The sequence below is a fragment of the Macrobrachium rosenbergii genome, chromosome 5 (assembly GCF_040412425.1).
Source record: "Macrobrachium rosenbergii isolate ZJJX-2024 chromosome 5, ASM4041242v1, whole genome shotgun sequence".
Classification (NCBI taxonomy): Eukaryota; Metazoa; Arthropoda; class Malacostraca; order Decapoda; family Palaemonidae; genus Macrobrachium; species Macrobrachium rosenbergii.
Window position 1 is genome coordinate 38,630,283 of NC_089745.1, and position 23,997 is coordinate 38,654,279.

Here is a 23,997-nt window from a genome sequence, read left to right on the forward strand (position 1 = left end):
ATTAAGAATAGCAATACTGTACAAATGGCTTGATATATTCTTTGAATAGATTTATGTAGTACAAATGGCTTGAGATGAATCTGTATTCTTATGGAACATCCGACAGAGGTCATTGACTTGAGTCAATGAATTTTTAGCTTCCAAAGAATATTGTGTTCATTTGAAGTTGCAGAAGATAATAGGAATACAGAAAGAAGAGATCAGTTATTTGAAAAGAAAAAAAAGGTGGATTAATAAATTAATAAATAAAAATATAAGTAAATTATTAAAATACAAAGTGAATTGTAATAGGGGAGTAATGGGTTGCATCTTCTCTTGAATTTTTGAGATTCTAATTGAACAACGACTAGATTCAAATACTAAGGGTACCATTGAATGGTGGTTATTATTATTATTATTATTATTATTATTATTATTGTTATTTTAAATGGCTCCATATTTTCCTTCATTAATGAATGAAGGAAACTAGATCAAGACAATTGAAAGAACTGATGGAAAGTAAAAGACAAGATGCAATGCAGCTGGGAGCTTATAGTGCATTTTGCAAGGTACATTAGGTGTTAACCCGTACAGTGATAAGTACAGGTAACCCTCCATTTACACAGAAGATATGGTCCTGAAGTCATCATATAAATAGCTAATAAAATCCACTGTAGAATCTATGGTAATAAGGGGGTTAATTCTGACACAGTGGAAAACTACCATTTGTATTGGGTTCTGATAGGAAATCTGTAAAATATTATGTGGACGTCACGAGTAACACTGGATATTGAAACTACAAGTTTTCACTCTCCATTGTTGCCTTACCTTCATTCACTTTGCTCTCCTAATTTGTGCTACTGGCTCAGGCAATGACTCCACATTTCCCTATATGTACAAAACAGTGGTATAATAGGGGGTTACTGCCAGAGGCAATATCATCTCTACTTTTTATTGGATGCTGATGACGGACAGCATGGGAAATTTCACTCGTGCTTTTCCTGTCAGTGTGTAAGGAATATATGCAAATAGATCATTATCTCTAACCATAGCCTGTTTTAAAGTGAAAACGTGTGTTTAGAACCTGTGTAAATGGAGAATCATCTTTATACTAAGTGTTCTGGTATTGTTTTGAGATAATCCCATCACCCTGATAAGCATGTAGCACATTTGACTGGGAAAGTGGTTGTGATAGTGAGATAGCATGATTTTAAAGATAGTTCATTTATCACTGATGCAATCTCTCTTGTATCTTGTGACCTTTTTTTTTTTTTTTTTTTTTTTACTTGGAATACATGGAGTTTTCCTGTAAGTTTTAGTTTTGCACAGCAAAAGAGGGTATTTAAGCATAGAACATACAAATTTTGAGTTAGATGTGTTAAATTACATACTGTAGCATGGATTTCAGGTGATCCTTTTCAGTTATTAAAAGAATTTCCTTCAGCATACTATAGGAGTGGTATGTGGTTAATTTAACAAGAGTGATTTATAATAACTAACATCATCTTGGGCTTTTTGAAGAAGTTTTTGCTAGTAATTATAAGGAATGTTTACTTGAACTAATACTGTGGTTCTGTAGTTATGTAGTTTGAGATGGCCTTGAAATTAGTGCATTGAATGAGTAAATTTGTATACTGGTACTTATTATGTAATCCTAAGGTTATTTCTTCAAGTTCTTGGTGTGTGTCAACTTCATTTGCCTTTACTTCAACAAAAAAAATTCTCATATTTATGGTTTTTAAGATTTCTCCAAATGACTTTTGCAGACATCTTGATTTAAGTATTACTATTTTTTGTGCCTGTGTGAAGCTTAATGTTTTGTGAGAAATGAAAAAGAATTGACTTAGAATTGGGATTTATAACTTTTTCACTTCATTTTCAAAGAGATTAGTGCTTACTCTTGGGAAATTGCCTTCATACTTTGAATAACGAGTTTTTAGTTCAATGGTACAAATGGCCTTGAAGGTATTGTGATCACACAGTGATGTCGTAAATTTCAGTCACAGGAGCAAAGGAAAGTTTTCCAGATTCCTATAAGTTTTGAAGCTTATGAAGCATGAATTGACATTTGGAGGGTAGCTTCCTTACTGGAACACCTTTCAGATCCCATTCTTTCTGTCTTTCAATTTGATCTTGAGTCAAGGTCTAGTTTGTACATTGAAAATTAACATTTAGGTTAAAGTTATTCTAATGACTGATACCTTCTGATGCATGCTAAGTATAGCTTTCATATGTGGCATTTAGCTTCCTTATTGGAATACCTTATAGCTTCAGTGTGACCTTTGGATGAGGTAAAAAATATCCAACCTTTTGCCATTTATTTTTGTTGTTGAAGTTTTTTAACACTTCTAGCTAGAAAATTCTCAGTAGGCTTACATCAACCGAACTTGGGATGCAGATACATCTAAGCTAGAACTGTGATGATGGTGACCTTAGGGTTAAGCTTGGTAATCTTTATACCAGGGAGTCTCACCATTTATGAAGTCTACTGCGTGGTCCTTTATTACTCTACCCTAAAAATTCTTGAGTGCGGTTTTTAATAAAAAAAAAAAAATTTTTCTTAGAAACTGTGAATTACAAACTAAACTGTTAGATTATGCCTGAAGTTTGAGTAGAATATGTAGTTTATCTATACCAGTGTATTGTCTTCAGTGAGTGTATCAACAAGTGAAAAGGATTCTATTCCTTCCTTCCTAAACATTCCTTCCTAAAGTAAGTGGCCAGAATTCTAATATATTCCCTCCCCAAACATTGACCAGAATTCTAACACATTTCGTCACTTTGACCTCTATGCTTCATTTGGATTTCTTAGTATGTGGAGAGGCTAAATTAAACCCAGATGTTGAGGCTTCAGTGATTCATCAAAAAATCTGCTGAAAAATAGTATAAATAATAGCATAGAATGAAACAGCAAATCATGAAAAACCAAAGGAAAAACATTGAAGAGAAGAAATTCCAGAAGCCTTGATTATTTGAAGGGAAAAATGGAAATGAAAAAAATGTAGTATAAAGTGTTCATACAGTGTATTTAACTTTTTATAAATAGTAAGACTTTTGGTTTTAAGAAACAAAGTAGTGTTGTGTCCATTTGTAGAGGAGCAGAGGTTGAGGTTCTCTCTCTGCCCTTCCTTCACTCTCCTCCTTTCTTGATCTCCAGATAGTTAAGAATGGGGGAAACTTGTACTTGCTTCTACTTGTGTGTTATCATTCAGGATTTCCTCCGAGTGTTACATTCTTTTGAAGTCACACTGGTCTGCATTCCCTTTAATGGGAATGATCAGTGGAAGGAGCTCTTGGTTACTCATGAGGTTTGTGACCGATCTTCAGCAAGGCTTCTAAGAGTGGTGTAGGTCGGTTTTCTTTGTTGGCTGGAATCAACACAGGCCACCACTTTGCTAAGTACTTGGCTTCACTGCTGTGTGTGTTCATTCAGACCACTCTTCATGAGGGCTTTTGAGAGGTTAGGAGAAGATCTTAACGAAGGGGAGAGTGCATTTATGCACTCTTCCTTCTGTGGGACATGGGAGTTTGTGCTTGTGCCCATGTTTCCTCTCTTCCTCCTCTACTCTTGACTCTCCCATGTACTGGTCTTTGTTGGGGAGGCATTCAGTGTATTAGTGTCATTACATTACTTACGATATTGGAATGGTGATCATGGATAGATAGCTGACCCCTTCCATCTTGGTGGTTTGTGCCCCGAAACAGCCACTGAGTGTGTTGTTAAAGTTACTTATGATTGTCCCAGGAGTCCATGTTTTGGGACAGGCTCTGCAACTGTTGCCCTCCATATCTTTAGCAAAGGGTTGAAGAGAGTGAGGTGAGAGTAAGGAACATGATTGCCTTCTCCCTTCCTCTGTCATTGAGCTCCTCCTCTCTCTCCTTTCCTTCATCTCAGGAGTCTCTTCTATGGGTGATCCTCCATGATCTCTCAAAGTGTGTAGGAGGAACTGTTCTGCTGTGGACTGAACACTCATCTGTGGGATTATAAGTTGGTTTAGCAATGATTCCTTGTGCATGTCCATATCCCAGGCTCTCTTTGGGAAGTTGTACCAGTGATGATTTTTATCCAAAACTTTATTTTCTCGTGGGTGAATGGAAGACTTGTAAGATAGAAATAAGAAACATGGGTACTCACCAAAAATGCTGGTGGATATGAACACAGGGACAGATGAACAAATGTAGTTGAAATTCTTGACTGCAACAGTTGTCAACTGATGAGGAGTAATGGTAAGATTTAGGAGATTTGTATGTGTAGGCATAAAAAATTATTCAAGGGTTGACCAAGTAATACTGCCTACTTTGTTGTCAGAAATTACTACATACACTCCTGTCATATTCTACCCCTTTTTGCCAAAAAGTCAAGTTTGAGACAAGATTTTCTAAGCACTTCAAAGCTAGGTTAGGCTGGATTACACATCAGAACACAGGCTATACTTATCATATCAAAGTTTTTAATGTATAGCAGAGTTTTAATATATAAAATATTATGTTATGTCATAACATAAAATAAATATGCAGTAGAAAATGAATAAAAATGTACCATAATGATGTACAATACAAGTGGATGAAGCAAGTGTTTTGTTGCCGAAGAATGAACATCAAAACATTGGCCTATTATTACACACACATCAAATTAAATTGAAGCTCAAAACAATATTATACATTATAACATAATATGTATGTACTTGAAAATGATCAACAAAGAAGTGAAAAATTTACAGGAGTAGTGATGTATTAACATGTTAGAAATATGAACATAAAAACATCAAAACATTTGGGTATGATTCACACTAAAGAAAGTGATAGTTAATATAATTTTTAACATACAAGGCATTGTGATTAGGTATAACATACATATGCATTTTGACACCAATGATAAGCAATAAATAAGAAGAGCACTATCCATTTTCCTGTGAAAATACTCTTTTAGCTGAATATTAGTACATATCTTTTTTTTATTGCTTCATTCCCTCATAGAATTCATTTAAAAAGCACTTCATCTCAGCGAACACTCTGTTGGCAAGCAAGAGAGTTGTATGCTGCCTAACCTTTGAAACGGGTGTGTTTATTAGCATTTTTTTCCGTAAATTTTCCATTTTTGGCCAGTTTTTTCCTGAAGCCTTTTGAAAATTAATTTATGTATGTTGACCCTTGCATATGTAGGAGAGCTACACAACGAAACAAGTATCTGAAGACGTAGAACTGCCCATGTGTTCTCTCAGTCTCCTTTCATAATGTGTAGAACTCTTGTCATTCATCCCTGGAAGATGACATTTCTGCCTACCAACCTTTTATCCCATTTTGCAGTAAAGACAAGATTCCTGGATATTCCTTAGGAGTATAGGTTGACTGGTGAACTGAACTTTGGTACAGGGCTTTTATCGGCCTCTGCATCCCTGTGCCATGCTGTGTAGGAGGCTATAGAAGTCAGTACCATTGATCCAGTATATGTTGTTATAATAATGTTGCTGTTACTTCCATTATCTATTGTTCATCTCAGGATCCTTTGAAGTTGTGTGTCTGCTTGATGCATCTGAAGTCTGAAATATCAAGGGGGATCATTGTGACAGACAAATGAGAGGTACTTCTTCAAAGATGGATGAACTAGGCTGTAAACTTCTGCATCCTAAAGATCCAGTGAAACAGAGCTCTAGATGAAGGGAAACTGTTTCAACTTGAAGGCTTAGAAATGGTAAACTGACAGACAGAAGATGGTTAACTGCCTAACAGTTGCCTATCAGTGTTGCCACCATACATTCCAGAGTTGCCACAAGAGAACAGGGGCATCACTCAACAGTCCTCTGGAGGCTGTATATCAGTCATGATTGTAGGAATTATAGCAAGAGCAATCATTGTAAAATGCCTGGCCACTGATGACTGGAATAGTCAATAGAAAAAAAAAACTGGAGTACATACTTTACACAATTAGAGGCTCGATCATGATTGTAGGTGTGAGCATAACTGTAAGAATGGTCACTGGAGCAAGAATGGTCAGTTTAACAAGTAGAGTTACCTGTGCTTGAGCAGAGCTCTGAAGGTACCGCTAGAACTTGTGCTGATGCCACCAACATTGAACAGGGCTGGTAAAGTAGGAAACCATAGGGGGGTAGACTACAAAGAATGTCAAGGTTTCAGCGAGAAACAAGAACACATCGGTGATTACTTGAGCATGTACAGACAGGCAGTAGTAAGGATGATCCTAGGAAATACACAGAAGGATGTGTAGAAACAGGTAGATGGCTTGGAGTCCTTGTAGGAACAAATAACCAGGTACTACGCAAGCAGGTAGTCGACTTGTGATGCCAACAGCAGACAGTAGTTCAAACCAGCATACATAAGAGTACCCAGTGAGTAAGCTGGCACAGATGAACAGGATTCTGACTTTGATGGGCACAGGTAGACAGTTGGTAACAATCCAGGCAGGCAAGAAGTCTGAGCAGTCATATACAGGTGCCAGATAGCGAAACAGTTCTGTTGCAAATAGTGGTCAGCAGCTTGAACATGCACATCCAGACAAACAGGTGGCAGGCAGACAAACAGTGCTAATACAGGTATTGGGCAGTGACCCAAGTGGGCACACACATGAACCAGTTAACAGGTTCAGTGGGATACGAGTAAATAACTGACCATCATACATAAGATGGGTGCTGCCTGATGGGACAAAATGTCACAGAAAGTGGACAACTGGGTGCTGTCTTGACAGCCATAACAAAAAGGGTCAGTGACAATCAGGTGGAGACAGGTGACAGATCCTAATTAAAAACCTCACATGACAGATCTTAATTGAAAACTTCACATGTCTGCTAAAACTTGGCAAGCACAGCAGGAGGGTGTCACTTGCTCTACAATTAGTGGATATGAAAAAATATTTCTTGTTTGAAATGCATTTTTTTTACTCCTTATCAATTGTTGCCTTAATAGACATTAATAGCCATTCAGTAGGAAGGGTAAGACAACCTAACTCAGAAAGTTAGGAATTGAAGATAAAAAGTATCAGCAGCACCTAAGGACCAAAGGCAGGTCTCCTGGAAACCTATGTTTGACAGGAGTATCAGAGATTATGATTATTAAGAAAGTTCCATCATTTGAAACTTCATTCTTAAAGAAAGGAAAGTAAATGTTGGTATGGGTATATAGCCAAAGTTTGTCCTGGTACATACATTTGAAAGTAACACCCTTTAAAAGGTCTCACATAAAGGAGCATGATATTCATTGTAGAATAAAAACATGCCAGAAGTGATAATATATTTATTCATACGAAAGAGAAAATGAAGCACAGCAAAAATATACCAAAAGAATAGCTCAGCAAAAAGCACCTGTGCTAAGCTAGTTCAGCCAGGGTGCTTTGTACTGAATTACACTAGACATGAAAGATCATATTTTTGTATGAAGTGGGCACCCCAGTAGCAAGACCCCATGCTCAGCACATGGCCAGCTTAATCTTGACTGACTGATGTGAAGTGTAGTCTCTTTACAATGCAAGCACACACTATATGTTCAGTTGAGTGGCAGAAAGGTACAGAGCAGGCCATGATGGGTAAGAGGCTGCACTTAACAAGACAAGACAAGACAGGACAGCATCAATTTCATTCATTCCAGCATTTACGGTGTCTAGGGCACTTCCTTTATAAGTATGAAGTATTGGTACTTTTCCAGACTGAAATGTATATGATAAGTAACAGAATGTAGTTAATGCCAGTTTGGTTGGCATCTCTCAGTAAAATGTTAAAATTCCTATAGCTTCAAATTACTGTATTGTATTTTCTCCTTTACTTTTTCTTTATTTTACTTTCAGTTGCAAATATGCATCATGTTATTACCTATTGTATATTGTATCTGAAAAGCCTATATTAATTTATTACTTTATTTGTGAATCACAGGCAATATGCCCCAGCCTTTTGTATTGCAATATGGATACTCTCCCTCCACACACACACACACACACACACAAGCACACGCACACGTTACGATCTTCACAACACAGGATACAGTACTCATCCTTAATTCACTGTGGCCAAAACTGGGTCTGAAAAAGAATAAATTGTATTAAATGCTTGAAAAGCAATCTTATGCAACCAGTGAAATGTGAATTCACTGGAAGTCTTTGTCAAATTAGTGAAGGAACCAGATTACAGGCAGGCAGACTTGTGAATATGTTCCTGTATTTTCCTCCAACTCATGTGTGACCTGTAATTTGCTTCATTTTCACTGTAGTTTGATTTTCAGTTTTGTATAGAGTAGGAATTCATTGTGAGTTTAGGGTACAGATCATTTGTCTGAGCATTTTTTTTTCTAAGCCCATCCTTGGACAACAGACATGATGAGAACTGTGAGAGTGATTGGCCAAGGTCAAGGTGATCATGGCAGCTGTAATACAGTGTTACATAAGATTACTTGATAAAAAACATGAGTTTGCACCTGTTACTGAGCTTCCTTTTTCCTCTACAGTAATCTCATTTAGTTTCATGTTGTTTGTTATTAGATGTGATGATAATATACTGTGATGTAAACTGCAAGAAATTAGGTTACCTATGTCAAATTACAGGGAGGCTCATTCTCTCATCATAAATGTTAATATATAATAATTTCAGTTAACCCATTTTTCCATAATGTAATATCATGAACGTGCTTGAAATTTACTCTTGTACTGGGGCTGTAAATTGTGCGCACTTAATGATTTCTTTGCTTTCAGAATGCTTGGAAGGTGGTTACAGATTTTTGGTACAGTGGAGCATTTCATTTGTGAGTGTTTTCTACTTGAGATGGCAGAAGTTTGCTTACTCAAGGCAGTATGGGTAAAACTACACATGAAAATTCACCATTTATCAGTAATTGTTCAGGAAATTTTTCTCTTTTCTTATTGTTAAAAATGTTTTTCTGGAAATGACAAGCAATGTTTTTTCAGTATCCAGAAATTAGCATCCCTAGTCAACATAGAAAAGAGATCTCAGTTCATGCATCGCTTACTTGCATTTTGGACATTGAAACGCCAGTCTCGAAACGGTGTCCCTCTTCTCCGCCGTCTCACAACATCACATGCCCGTCGCAGTAATCGGCAAACGGAAGAAAAATCTGTTTGTATGAGAGACAAAGAGAAGTCTGCCAGTGTAAGTAACTTGATTTATGAACACCTTGGTCATTGATACAGTCAATGCAAGAGTTATAGTAGTTTGCAAAGTATTAAATGATAGTCATTTCTTGCATGGTTGAGCAAGATGGTAAGAATTTTACCCAAGAATTTTTAAAGACCCTTATCAGTTTCAATTTCATTCATTAAGAAATAAATTGTTCTGGTAAGATTAGAGTATTACTCATATACTTTGAAAGGTAAAAATGTTTGCACATATTAGGCTCAATTTTGAAAAGGAATTTGTCACATGGAAATAATTATCTGATTGCATAGCCTCTCATCAGCTATCATAAAATTTTTTTAGTGCTTATTCTTCAATAGAGGTTTTTATCCAGTCTCATCAGCATACATGGGAACTAAACCTTAACTGTTCATATTAATTGTTCCTCTAATGTATTTTGTTTTATTTAGTTTTAATACTTTTTTTTTTTGTCTGATATAGTTTTAGGTTATACAGTATATTTATAGTATATTGTTAACATTATTACAATTATTGTTTTCCATTGCTTCAAGTTTCTTAAATTCATGCTACAGTAGTTACAACAAAATTTGAGTGATCTTAGATACTACATTTTATATTTTTTCTTTTTCATTATTACACTACATTTTGTTATGCTTGCTTCAGTACCCAGCTACACTTCGTTTTTAGTATCTACATATCTATGAAAAGGCTTTGGTATCTATAGAACTACTCTGCAACCAGCTTTTCCATTTCCAAATTGGTCTTGCTTCAGGGTACTGCATTTTTCATACCCCCTTTGGACTGGAGTATTCTTGGTTATTGGCATGTGGAGTGTCATCATATTTGTTTCATTTACTATTTAATGCTTTCATTTGTTTATTAGGATGTTTAGAACATATTATCTCTAAAATCAGGCCCATTGGTCAACTTTGACAAATGCACAATAATGATCAAACAGAAATTTGTATACTGTCAATAAGTCTACTTTCAGTTGGTCATAGTCTTTAGATATCTAGTGCTTATTTTAGAACACCTATGCTCTTGTTGGAGTTGAAATATGACATACACTTTCATTTAGAAGCTCAAATTTCTTGGGGAAGGGTGATGTTTGGTAATCGCTTTGTATTTGTATTAATAACTTGGTCTAGCATCTTTCGACACTATTTAGAGGCCTGCAACCTAATATGGTGTAAGAAGCAGTCAGCTGTACCTGTGAGAGGTTCCTCGTTGTGGGAAAATAAGTTAATATTTTAAAAGATTCCTATTTAAAGGTTGTTGAGGGACAGTTTGTAGATTATTTGTTTTGGTGTTAGCGATGTAGCTTCATAACTCTAAAATTTACATATGAAGAATCTTTTTAACATATCCTTTTCTCTCCATTTATTTAAAAAGCCTGTCTTCATTCTCATGATTATCATAGGCATTCTTTTTTGAAAGTGATTTTCACATAGTACTGTAGTATAAGTGCATTCAGATTTGTTTGCTTAAGTTGAAGCAGATGACTTTGTGTATTAAACTTGAGTCTCTTCTTTTAACGTTGATTTTTTGCCGTGACCTTTTTATTCAGGATTCAGAAAGGCTACGAGAAGAAATCAAGTACTGGCAGAGATTGCGGCAGGATTTAGAGAGAGCAAGGCTTCTTTGTGAATTAATTAGGAAGAGAGAGAAGATGAAAAGAGAGTTTGTCAGAGTGTAAGTAACTTCTGTTTTCTTAGGTCATTCATTTTTTTCCTTAATCCACATCAGTGGACTAGTTGCATAGGTACGGATTCATCTTAAGCACTTTTTACGTTACCTTGAGGGACTCTTTGACAATCTGTTCTCACCATTTCTAATTATTGTCACGCAATTTTTGTTAACTCCACAATCCATGAAACACAAGATTTTGCTTACTGTCTTGCTGCACTAACGAACTCGACTTTATACATACATTTGGAAACCATGTTCCCTAGGTGTTCATGCCACATTGCCTCTCTACCTTCCATTTCCCTAATACTGCAATCAGACAACCATTATTCTAAGTATGTGACTTTTTTGTTTAGCCTTTCCTTTTAATTTCAATAACCCTTTCAATTCCTTGGGAGATGGGGATGATTTTACAGAGAAAGTACAGTCAAAAAATTTGCTGTGGGAATGTTGGGGTAAAATGTGGGGATAAGCGAGTACTGGATACTTAGAATTGCAAAAGATCTGGAAGATGTAAAACATTTCTGCCACTTTGGGGCACTCTGAACTGTAAATTAGTTTTTGAGAGGGCAATAGAAAAAAGAAAATGTTAACACCTTGATAAAGTAGACTATATGTAAATAAAAATATCCCATAGGCAGTCAGAGCAAAGATTTATAGGAAATGTATAATGCTGTTATCACATTTTGTTGCACAAACCTGGGTGCAGACAAACAAAATGGGAATTTTGACTAAAAAATGCTATGATTTATGGTCAGAGTGTATTAAAAAGATAACTCATTATTACAAAAGAGGAAGTGGCAGAGAGATATGGTATCCAGCCTCAAAGATTGTGATGGTTCGGACATATGATGAACAATCAGTCATAAAAACAGTATATACATAGATTACAGGATGAAAACTTGTAAGACTACCCAGGAAATCATGGAAGATGGCAAATGATATGTAGACCAGATGGGAATTCAGGCAGAAGCATTAGATAAATATGATGAAGTAATTGAATAGGATATTTACTGTAATAGAGTAAACCAAAAGTATTTCTCAAATGGGAACTGAAAATTGGAGCAAGTAAAATTGAAGATTTGGAAACTAAGTGGGAGGGAACCAAAGAGAATGGGTGAATAGCTGTTGGCAGCAAGGGGTGTATGCAGAATAACCTTTAGTAATAACGTCTTCTATATGCTGCATAAAGCGCAGTGTAACTAACACCCCTTAAGGGTAATGTGATCATTTCTATGATGAAGATAAGGAATGGGAAAGGTAACATACATTTTAGTGCATGACATTGCTGGACACACACACACACACACACACACACACACACACACACACACACACACACACACACACACACACACACACACACACACACACACACACTCTCTCTCTCTCTCTCTCTCTCTCTCTCTCTCTCTCTCTCTCTCTCTCTCTCTCTCTCTCTCTCATACTGACTCACTGTAATGGCCATTGTTGTTCTTATTTCATTTGTATGAAGACATGAATGATTTCAGTTGTTTTTCTGTTCTGTCTCACCTTCGAAGTTGATCACTGCATTTAGAATTATCACACTCAGAGAAGCAGATATGCCCCCTCCCTTAATGGTCTTTAAGCCAAGTGCTTTATAGAAAATAAAGGATTGGCATACTTTTGTTCCAAGGTCTGTTTTGAAGCAATTATTTATGCATGTCATGCCTGTAATTATAATAGTTTTATATTTCTATAAACCAGTCTCTATGCGCTGGTGATCAAGTTTTTACTTGCAGTGTGGTGTTTTGATGTTACAGTAAGAGTAGTACTCTGCAGTGTACTGAGAACTGAACATTGCACAAAAACAATTTTTTTTTTTTTTTTTTTTACTTTTATGCAATAAAATGTGTGTAATATAACATTTTCTTCAGTACACTTGATCAAAAGGGGCAAATTTTCTAATTCTGTTTAGATTTCTGGCACTAAATCATACGGTGTTTTTGCTACATTGGTACATAAAATTTTAGAAGGTAGAGGAAGGGCCAAGTCCAAAAAATTAAGGCTCTGCAAAATGGAGCCTGTACATAAGTCAGGGACCATTTTCAGTTGGTTAAGAAATTTCATCATAAATACATTGTATAGTATTTCTGGTTTTATAAGATTTTTATTATCTCATTCCAGGAGATCTGAAGAAGTGAAGGTACAGTTGGCACCTTTCGTACATTTGCTGCTTCAAACTATTGATCTGATACAAGAGAAAGATCAGCAAATGATATTTGCAGAGCCAGTCGATTTTGATGAGGTATGTTATACTGGAATGACAGCAGTCTTACTTTGTTCAGCACAGACAAGTTATTATTAATTTCCTATTTTTTTTGGTATGAAATCCAAATTGCTTTGGTCCCTCTTAGAGGAAGACACCAGCAGTCAGCCAGTGCTACTTTGAATCTGTTGGTATATCCCTAAGTCCCAAGCACCTGCAAGCATTACTATACTACAGCAGTACACTATTAGTGTTATAACATAGAAAATTCCATTTAGTATACTAATTTGATTTGTTCCTTACAACCCTTTCTTCATTTATTGCCTTTCGTTTATGAAACGGAGCCCTGTTGCACCAACTTCTACCAACCAAGATTCTTCTGACCTCGGGTTGCATGAGTAGTCCACCTGGTACACTTCCTTGACCAAAAATTTTTTCTTGCCACTCCATGTATTATACACACTGGTGCATTGTTTACCAGAATATGGTATCCTAGTGCTTTTACTGTTTTTCCTTTATTTTATCATTCATTTAATTTTTCATATTGTTTCAGTCTTTCGTACCCTTTTTGCTTTGGTTTCACTAGATTTTTTTGTAATTCAGTAGTTATTTGTGGGCAGGTAAAAAACTTATTTTTGTATGTCTGTGGAATTATATTGGGTTATTTTGATGATATTTTAATAATTTTAAAAGAGATGTTGCATGGAAACGCAACTGCAGAGTTCCTAAAAGTATATGAAATGACCATTATGATAAGTATTTTATGTGGTATTAAACATAAATGTATTATTTATATAAGAATTATTTTTATCAAATTCCTGCTCATTTTACTTCAGGTAGCGATTTTGGTCAGTCCATACTCACAAATGTAATTAATGTGTATGAGGATACATGGGCATAGGTAGTATTTCTGTATTAGGAGAAGTTTCAGAAATATATTCAAGTAAAAGTATGTATATCAAAATACATATTTATGCCAGTGAATTTATACTATCATGACTTGTGCCGTTGCTAACATTTATTTTGTTCTCTCATCAGGTATTGGATTATCTAGATGTGGTTAAACATCCCATGGACTTGTCTACAATGCGGCAGAAAGCCCAGGCACACCAGTATCAAAACATTGATCAATTCAATAGTGACTTTGAGTTAATGATTGATAACTGCCTGACTTACAATGCCAAGGAAACCATTTTTTATCGGACTGCCATTAAGTTACGGGATCAGGTGAGTGGAAGGTATGCATTCTTTTTGACAAAATGATTTCTTGCTTGTCTTCACACACAGTAAAACTCCTAATGCTTTAAAGACCTTTTATTGCAGATGGTTAACTATGATATGTTTGAGTTGTTTATACAAGTTCACAACCAAATATGGAATCATATATATACAGTGTGCTTATTATATGCCTCTGAAGGAACTTAAGAGAATTCATCTTTGTAGGGAGGTGCAGTAATTCGTCAGCTTCGAAGAAATATTGAGAACATTGGATTTGATATGGAAACGGGATTGCTGCTGCCGCACCGACCAAAACCAACACCCGAATATTCAGACAACAAAATCATCAAAGAAGGTGAAATGAGTATGTCAGTGATTATTATAGTCTTCTGTTTATTTGACCTCTTTACTGTACTTTATAATATCCATTCCTGTCTGGATTTATGCTTTATTCTATTCTAGTTAATATTCCTTAATTGTAATAAGCTTGCAACAGTGTAGGGTTTTACTTTTTGCACTGGATTGCTTTATCAAACTGTGTTGCTCTGTTGACACTCTGTCTCTCTACCTCCTAGTTAATAATTGTTAATATTAAGTAGTTTAACAAGACCACTGAGTTAAATTACTAACTTAGGCTGACCCAAAGGACTGTTTGTAATCTCAAGTCAATTCTATATCTTATTTCATGAAAAATTAAGCCTATCTTTTTCTTATTTATGGTGATCTGTTTAGATAAATTATTTCCCCTGATATCTATAATTGTATTTATGATTGATTTCTTTTCCTAAAATTGTTTGTGGGAAGTTTACACATTACAGTTGTCCCTTGTTATCTGTAGTAAATTGGTTCCATCCCCTTGTGCAGAATTGTGAAATCCCAAATGGTTGTGACCCCATATAAATAAGTACAGTATGTTTTCAGTATGGAAACAGATGGGAACAAGCATGGGTCAATCTTGTATCCAACCTTGTCTACTTAGCAGTAAAAAAAAAAAAAGTACTAGTGTTTGTGTACTGTGGATACCAGTATGTGGTGCACCATGAGGGAATGTGTGGTGGTTCAGCTGGATGTAGGAACAGCAGCCAAAGAAGAATCATAGAGTACTAGCTGAGAAGGTAGCTGCACCGAAAATTTGAAATTAATGTTGAAAATTCTGTATTTTTTGTTATTATTTTCGAACCATGGGTATCAGGGAATATTATGTACTTACTGTGGGTATCAGGGAATATTTTCTTATATTGGGTATCAGGGAATATTATTTTCTTACCATGGGTATCAGGGAATAATATTTTCTCACCATGGGTATCAGGGAATATTATTTTCACACCATGGGTATCAGGGGATGATATTGTCTCACCATGGGTATCAGGGAATATTATTTTATGACCTTGGGTATCAGGAACAACTGTCAAGAAATCTTCAATATTTATTGAGGTTTCAGAAACCTAACTTGCAAACATTAAGTGTTGCTTATGCTGTTTGCTTTTATGTAGATCCATAGGGTGGCATTCTCTAAAGAACTTCAACTTCAGAATCAGTATACTGTATTTTAAAATCGTTTACTGAATACATTATATTTATTCTGAGGCTTTACATGTTGAGTGGGTGGGAAAATAAGTCATTTTATCTGATGGTCATTGTTCAGTAGGATGTAACCTACGTAAGTTTCTTTCCTCTTGCCATAGAATCTCGGGTAACACCTCAGCAAACTGCCATGGTACTGTAATGTTATCATTCATATTTAAAGATAAGGGAAGCACAGTAAACACACTTCATCTTTAATGAATCTCTGTAATATAACAGATCTGTGGGTGTAAGATCTGGGGAATGATTAAGCCAAGCTATCCAGGCCCCTTGACCAGTTTATTCTAGGTGGGACTTTTGCCATGACTAACAAAAGTGACACCGGAGAAAAAGACTAAGAATGATAGTCAATTAAAGCAAAACTATATAGAATACTGTAGATATAAAATATGACACCTGAAAAACTGTTAATATCAGATTTTTAAATGTAATTCATTTAGGTTAATGTGTCTCCCACTCCAGAAGTGTAATGCTCTTTCAGAAACACCTTTTAAACTGCATATTTAACAAATTGTAATCCATCTGTTGCCATATTAAGCTTTAAATGTTGTAGCATATTAATTGTGTGTATAAAGGAACAGTTTAGAAAATTGTGGTGCTAAAGGATCATAAGTATATTTAAGCAGTTGCAACATAATCAGCATATATTTAACCCATTCATGAAATGTTACTTATAATCTATAAGTCACTCATTCATTAACTCATTCATTTTGCTTTCAAGAAAGAAGTACAGTACACTATTAGTCATCTTGAAAGATATGTGTGATGTAAATGCTGTAAATTCAAGGATATTGCTTTTTCTAAAAGAGTTTTGTTTATAAAGTTTTGATATTAGTGTGTAGCCAGTATATTTTAAAGCATAATGCCACGTTCAATTGCTTTCAGTTGATGAAGTACTTTCAACGGATATGGATGAATCCATGAGCTATGAGGACCGGGAGAAGTCTTTGTTAGACCTGCTAGACAAAGCCAACGTGATAAGACACCCTGTTGCGCGCATCAAACGTGTAAAAGCCATCAGGTAAGGCCATATTATTCATCACTGTTCTTACCACTACTGATACTGTACTATAAATATCTATACATAGAAGCTTTTGTTTGTTTTATGTTCAAATCTAGGGGGGAAGAAACTTACCACAAGGGATGATGCTGATCTAACTAAAATTCGTGGACCGATAGAACATAAGAAGAAAAGGCAATGATGTGAGGGCCGTACTAGAAGGGGGAAATTGAGATCAACTCTTAGGTTAACTAAAATCTCATATTTTACAATAACAAAATCAGAAAATGGGAATAATTAAGACAGGTAAATGGGGTCCTGCTGGAGTACAAAATTATGATGGAGAGATGATAACTGAAGGTGCTGGGAATTCCAGTTCGATAACACCGTGGATTACATTACAGTGGAGTAACCATGGCAGTAAAGCACAATCGAAGCAAAGGATCCGCAACGAGAAAACTCCGTCTGCAATGGAGAATGCATACGATTACTTGGCGGAATTAGTGTAACTACGGGTTCGAGGGTGCGCTGATGGCGCCAAGATTCCTCAGCTATAAAACACTGTTAAAAATACTTATGAACAGATGTTAATAACAAAGTCAGGTCTATACAGGCAGTCTCTGGTTTACGATGGTGGTTCCGTTCTGACGCATTGTCGTAAACCGAAAAAATCATCGAAAATCATAAGAAAACCTTACTTTTAACCCTTTGAGTATCCTTTGGGTATCTTGAAAATGATGTAACTGGCATTTTTATTGAGTCTTTCATAAAAAAACCCTCCAAAATTTTATTTTACCATTCTACTGTTTTAAAGAGAGAGAGAGAGAGACGGTTGGCCTTATTTTAAATCTCAAAAGTGAAATTATTCATGAATTATTCGAGAGAGAGAGAGAGAGAGAGGTTGAATGAAATGATTACATCGGTAAGCAGTTTTATGATTTCACGGGATTTTAATTTTTTATGGATACTTTGCTCTGGTTACCTTAATATTAATATTTTAAAATTAGTAAATAACTTTTTACCATAAAAAATGTATTTAGTCATGAAAATAAAATAAAAATCAGTAATTAGTGAATATTGCTCTATGAAAAAATCCGCAAATGTGAATTTTCTCCCGTCATATGTGTTGGACACCGAGTCCTCCCAAATATTACCATCAAGACTCATAAGAAAACTTTACTTTTAATCCTTTGGGGGTCTTGAAAGCAACGAATCCTGCATTTTTATTATTGAGCTTTTCATAATAAAAAACCTTCCAAATATTGACCATTCTGCCATTTTGGATGCATATTTCTTCCGGTCGTCGTCAGAATGGCGTCATCCAAAATACCGTTGAAAATCGTAAGAAACCCGTACTTTCAATCCTTTCGGTGTCATGAAAACAACGAATCCTGCATTTATATTGAGTTTTTCATAATAAAAACCCTCCAAATATTGACCATTCTGCCATTTTGGATGCATATTTCTTCCGATCGTCGTCAGACTTGCGTCGCCCGAAACACTGTCGAAAGTCATAAGAAAACCTTACTTTTAATCCTTTGGGCGTCTTGAAAACAATGAATCCTGCATTTATATAGAGTTTTTCATAATAAAAACCCTCCAAATATTGACCATTCTGCTGTTTTGGATGCATATTTCTTTGATCGCCGTCAGACTGGTGTCATCCGAAATTACACCGAAAATCGTAAGAAAACCTTACTTTTAATCCTTTGGGTGCCTTGAAAACAATTTATCCTGCATTCACATTGAGTTTTTCAACAGAAAAACCTCCAAAATTGACCATTCTGGAGCCATATTTCTTCCGTCGGTCACGCGTTGTCAGCGTCGTAAACCTGGAACATGCGTTGTAACCTAGGAAATAATTTTTTTATGAATATATTTGAAAAGCGTTGTAAACTCAGAACGTCGTAAGCCGAGCCCATCGTAAACCGGAGACTGTCTGTAGGAGAATTGTGGTCGAAAAATGGAAAATGATTATCACAAGGAAAAGAATTACGTGACTGGTAAACCACAGATTCCTGGCACTTTACCTTATTCCTGAGAGATGAGTCCTTGTAGATGTACCAACAATGGGGCGGTATTTGGGAAATAGGCACTGGAAAGATACTGGACTGGATAGGCAGTCAATGTTGGGGGGAACAGGCTCTAAAGGAGCAGAGGGCAAGGGGTAGTGTGTCGGATCTGCGTCCGGGTGTGCGTCTGTCTAGCGCAAGTGGTGCAGCCCCTTTTATGCCTTCTGCTGGATTAATTTTCCCATTCTCCAGGGTGTTGCCTGTTTTCTGTCATAAGACATATGGCTTTTGGCCTGTTTTCTGTCATGAGACATATGGCTTTTGCCATGTTACCTTTGACCTTGTGGGTAGCCATGTTGACCACATGATAAGGGCTTAGACATCATGGGTTGCTTGCGCGCCATGCGGTCCGTCTGACTTTCACTTCTGTCATCGGAAGAGCGGGGATTATCTCCAAGGACGGCTTAGTAAGCTGGAAGAGGGCTTAACGCAGTCACAAGTTCAGGGGAAGGACAAAAAAGGCCGCCAAGGGAATAATAACTAGAGATTTAGAGAAGAAGCAATTTCTCCACAGCTGACTGTTTGTGTCAGCAGTGAGATAAATTTATTTTACTTCAAGTTCTTTGGAAAACAAGTTTCTTGAAAGGCAAGTTGACTTGGGAAGAGTATACCTCCGTTGCATTTGTATACTCAAGTTCTTTGAAAAACAAGTTTCTTGAAAGGCAAGTTGACTTGGGAAGAGTATACTTCCATTGCATTTGTATACCCAGGAAAAAGGTGGATTATTACAAAAACTTGTCTTGTTTAGCTAGATCTCAAGCTGTTAATCCCTTGGGATAAAAGATAGTGGATAATAGGATAGCTGTTTTGTTGTAATTAACCCCTTGGTATAGAGGACAGTGGATAATGGGGTAGCTACTTTGTTGTAATTATTTTTTTCATTGCAGTCTTATTAATTATGTTCCTTTGTTCCTTGCAACAGACCCCAGTTGCGCTAACTAGTTCTGATCAAGATGGAAAAGGAATCCACCACAATTGCCTAGTCATTTTGTGATGTCTCAATTAGCCTTTTCTTTCTTTCTTCCCTGCAACTTTGTTTTTGATTGTTAATGATTTTTTTATTAATTCCAGGAGGGAAATTGGTATGGTGCGTAGGAAACTGTCACTCAATCATCATAAGTCGGCATACTATGATTCTGATGAGGATACAGATAAAGATGATTCTGGTAAGAGTAAAATTAGTTTTTAACTCCATTGAATATCTGAAGACAATTTTTTTAGGCAGTGCAGAACAGTTTTTCTCATAATTCTCTGTAACTGATTTAGTTTCCATTCAATTGTTAGTAATTTACAGTTTTATTTACACTATAGATTGTAGTTATTTTAACTGTTTGCTTGTGTTAGTTTTCAAATTTCTTTTTTTACTTTATAAATTTTATATATTCACACTCCTTATACTGTACAAAAATTCTATCCTATGTTTTGTGGATGAACTTATTATCCAAATCTTTTCTACTGTTGTCCATAATAGACTGTCAAAATCCTCACTACTTTCACTCATTTATCCAAATCTTTTCTACTGTTGTCCATAATAGACTGTCAAAATCCTCACTACTTTCACTCATAATAAACTGTAAAAGTACTCACCCGCTCTGTGTGAATTTTGGTAACCAAACCCCACCTTGATAGTATGAAAACCATTGAAATAGATTAAATTAATCTAGTTATGAGAATAATGTTTTCTATGGCTTTATCACACTGCAGCCAAAAAAAAATCTTTATAGTGTCCATAAGTATAGATGTGTACAAGGCTTTACATTTTGTATGAAGTCCAAGTTTGGCTAGGATATGCAGTGCTGTAAAGAGGTTACATATCTTAGGGAGGTTTGTTAATGAGTACAAGAGTACAGTAATGTTGAAACAGTTATTTGTATTTGTATTTACCAAGTAATTAAAATTTTCATTTCATAGTTGACCTTGGCTTTTGCCGTATATGCATTATTGTTGGTGTAGTTACTTCGAATCTGTTAATATATTCCATACATCTTGAATTTTCAGATGTTGATGACAGTTCTGTTATTGATGATGAAGCAGAACCTGGTGAACCTGTTCGTCCAAATACTCCACCCCCTTTGTCTTCTCAAATAGTTGGGACACATCTCAAACATCATACAAGCACTTCGTCTCCAATTACTTCGTTGAGATCTACACCCTTAATGGCTTCTTCCCCAAGAAATAATCGTGCACCCAGAAGAATTGGAATTAAAAGTGCTTCCAAGGTATATCATTGTATAACTTTTTTCATGTGTCACCAAGTCATTACTCAAGGTTTTATACAAACTTTCAAAGAAACAATCTACTATGTCATAATATGTGGGATATATATACATTTTATTTCATTGCTACTTTTTCAAGGAAAGATTAAAGATTTATTATATGTACAAAGACTAAAGTGGCTTGATAGAATATTTAATTACTGCACAGTGCTATGTGCAGTAGATTAACTACAATGCTGGATGCCTTGGCTAACTTTGAATTTACAAACAAGCCCCTGGAATGGAACTTTTGTATGTAGAGGACTTTTGATTGTTTAGTTTGTATTAAGATATCTTTCATTATCAGTGTTGCTTTCCACACACAAGTTATTGCTAGTGTCAGCTCAGTAATCTGCGTAAACATCATAGGGTACCTTGAGGAGTTAATTATGAGCGAAGTTTGGATTAATTTGAGAGCATTAAATGTATGATAATCTGTCACTGTAAATTTTACGTCAAGTTGATAACAGTTGATGGAGGCCTCCACATAGAATAAGTTTTTTTTTTTGTTATACCATCAATGTTTTTGTTTCATTCCTCATTACAGACAGATGAAAAACAACAGCGAATTGATAGTTTCTTCACACGCATTACTAAAACTCCCATCAGACCGCCTCCAGCCGAACAAGAATCGGTAGCGGCCATTGCAGATGAAGCAAAGGCTGCTAAACCTGATAAAGAAGGTATTTATTATACGCAGTTCCTACGCATTCTTTAGCAGTTGTGCAGTCAAGTTACTACACAAGGCAACTTTTTTTCTTAAGGTATCATGGAGAGTCCTGTTGTGATGTAGATATTGTAAGGTATCAGTTTAGTTTGTTACCAACAAGAAGAGCGAAAGTCTAGCTGCTAACGGATAAATTATATTGTTTTTTCAAGAAAAAACTTAGAGTTAGTGACTATTTTCTCCGTATTTGAGATGTAATTGTAAGCCTGTTAATGAAAAATAATAAGGAGATACCGTCTTATCTTGCTGTATTCAGAAAAAATGTTGATGTTTTGAGGGCAGTCACATGGTTTACTGCTTTCTTTCATTCATGAAAATAATGTTTACAGGTAGTGGCGTTGTTTTTTCTTGTGATTCCAGAGGGTATGAAATTACTCAGAGAAGAGCTATTTTTGTTTTAGATTTTTGCTAAAATAAGCCAGTCTTCCTATAGTAATTATACATGCCCATGTTGGGTTTAGTTCACAACCTAAATGTTTGATTATTAGTTTTAGAAGCATTTACCCAGTTTCTTTATTCAGGTTAGCCTCATACCTCTAATTTTAACTTAATATTGCGATGTTTTTAATAAGCACACCTTAATATTGCGATCTTCTTGATAAGCACCATCACATTCTCTCTTCCAGTTGAGGGTATAATTTTATTTGATAAGAATTTTTATCTTCAAAGCATGTTCTCATGGGCAGTATATCGGTACTAAGATGTATAATTTTATGCTTGTCAATTTGTAACTGATGTGTTAATGAGGAGTGCTAACTTTCACAGACTCGGCTAAGGAAACTCCAAAGAAACGTGGGAGAGGTAGACCTCCTAAACGACTATGCATCTCTACAGAACAGACTGTAAATGCAACAACTAAAATAGGTATGTGTGTGTTTGCACATTTAATTGAGGAAGGTGCAGAATAAATTGTTTAAAGCAACTAGAATTATCTAGAATCTGATATCAGTCATATTTTTTGTTTTGTTTTGTCCAAAAGTCGTTTGGGAGACCTATATATCTCCTTACAGCACCAAGATTGGGGTTTTATCATCATCATATATTGAGTGCAGTAACCTCTTACTAGTATTAAATGGAAATAGTGTCCCTTAGAAATAGTTGCAATTTATCAGGCACCCTTGAGATGAAAGGGTTGTTCGTTGTAATTTACCGGTTGCATGAGAGCTTAAATTCATACGTTCATACAGAAGATGACAAACACCCACATTGATGCATTAGACACCAGATGCAAACACAGTGAAACTAACAATAGTAGTGCTCTCTCTCTCTCTTTTCTCTCTCTCTCTCTCTCAGAAACATTTATTCATATCGAATTTAGATGGTTCTTATATCCCGCCACATACAGTAGCACTTATGCACAGAAAATTTTTTTTTTTTTTGTATTTCAAGTTGATAGTGATATTGGTGAAGCTGCAAACAGCACAAAGGAAGGTAATGAAGATGGGCCAGATGAAGGAACCCCATCTGTACCAAGCTCACCATCGGGAGTGAATCGACGAACCTCTGTGCTTTTCACCAAAAAAGCAGGAGCACTTTTTAAGGTAAGTAATATGACTATGACTTCATGCTTTTTCTTATAAAATAAACTGTCATCTTGATGCCCAATGGGCATGATGAACTAGATTCTGATTATACTTAGTAAGTAATTAATACACTAAGTCCCTTGTTTTGTCTGCTGCACCAATTCCTAGTCAGCTGTGGTTCTGTAGAGTTGCAAAACCACTGTTATGGTGACTGAAAAGAAATTAAAGGAAAATGCAGCTGAAAGCAGCTTCATTGTGCTGCAGCACTAGATTATATTGAAAAGCAGCTCCCATTGGCCTTCCTTTCTGCATTCTTTTGTATCTTCTTCCATTGCTGATCTTTGATAGATAAGGCAACACATCTCAGATTCTTCTGATACACCTGCCACTTTCTTTGCTCTGAATCTGATGTTATGGTAGAGCAACATTACTGGCTCAGCAAAAAAAAAAAAAAAATTTTTTTTGTATCCTCTGCCTTCATAATGTCCATTTAATAATTTGTCTCACTACTCTGTCAAATTGCCTTTACGATATCCAGTCCACAAATCCAGTTTGCAATATAATCTCTTCAGATGTAAGGTACATTTCATATGCTTCCTATAGTTGCCTTGTTTTAAGGACTGCTTCTGCT

At 35.8% G+C, this 23,997-nt stretch overlaps 1 protein-coding gene across 20 annotated transcripts in view; it reads left to right on the top strand.

Annotated features, from left to right (window-relative positions):
- The window catches only part of Br140 (bromodomain-containing protein 140), a 71,055-nt gene that overhangs the window by 38,822 nt on the left and 8,236 nt on the right, over positions 1-23,997 (top strand). For 7 of the 20 annotated variants that reach the window (XM_067104061.1, XM_067104066.1, XM_067104068.1 and 4 more), the window contains 11 exons: positions 8,885-9,086; positions 10,639-10,763; positions 12,906-13,026; positions 14,026-14,214; positions 14,431-14,569; positions 16,675-16,810; positions 19,933-20,027; positions 20,860-21,080; positions 21,664-21,799; positions 22,609-22,707; positions 23,233-23,384. In XM_067104061.1, the coding sequence (XP_066960162.1) occupies positions 8,885-9,086; positions 10,639-10,763; positions 12,906-13,026; positions 14,026-14,214; positions 14,431-14,569; positions 16,675-16,810; positions 19,933-20,027; positions 20,860-21,080; positions 21,664-21,799; positions 22,609-22,707; positions 23,233-23,384 (1,615 nt within the window). The remainder of the gene's footprint in view (positions 1-8,884; positions 9,087-10,638; positions 10,764-12,905; positions 13,027-14,025; positions 14,215-14,430; positions 14,570-16,674; positions 16,811-19,932; positions 20,028-20,859; positions 21,081-21,663; positions 21,800-22,608; positions 22,708-23,232; positions 23,385-23,997) is intronic. The other 13 variants (XM_067104075.1, XM_067104067.1, XM_067104062.1 and 10 more) reach the window with 3 other exon arrangements.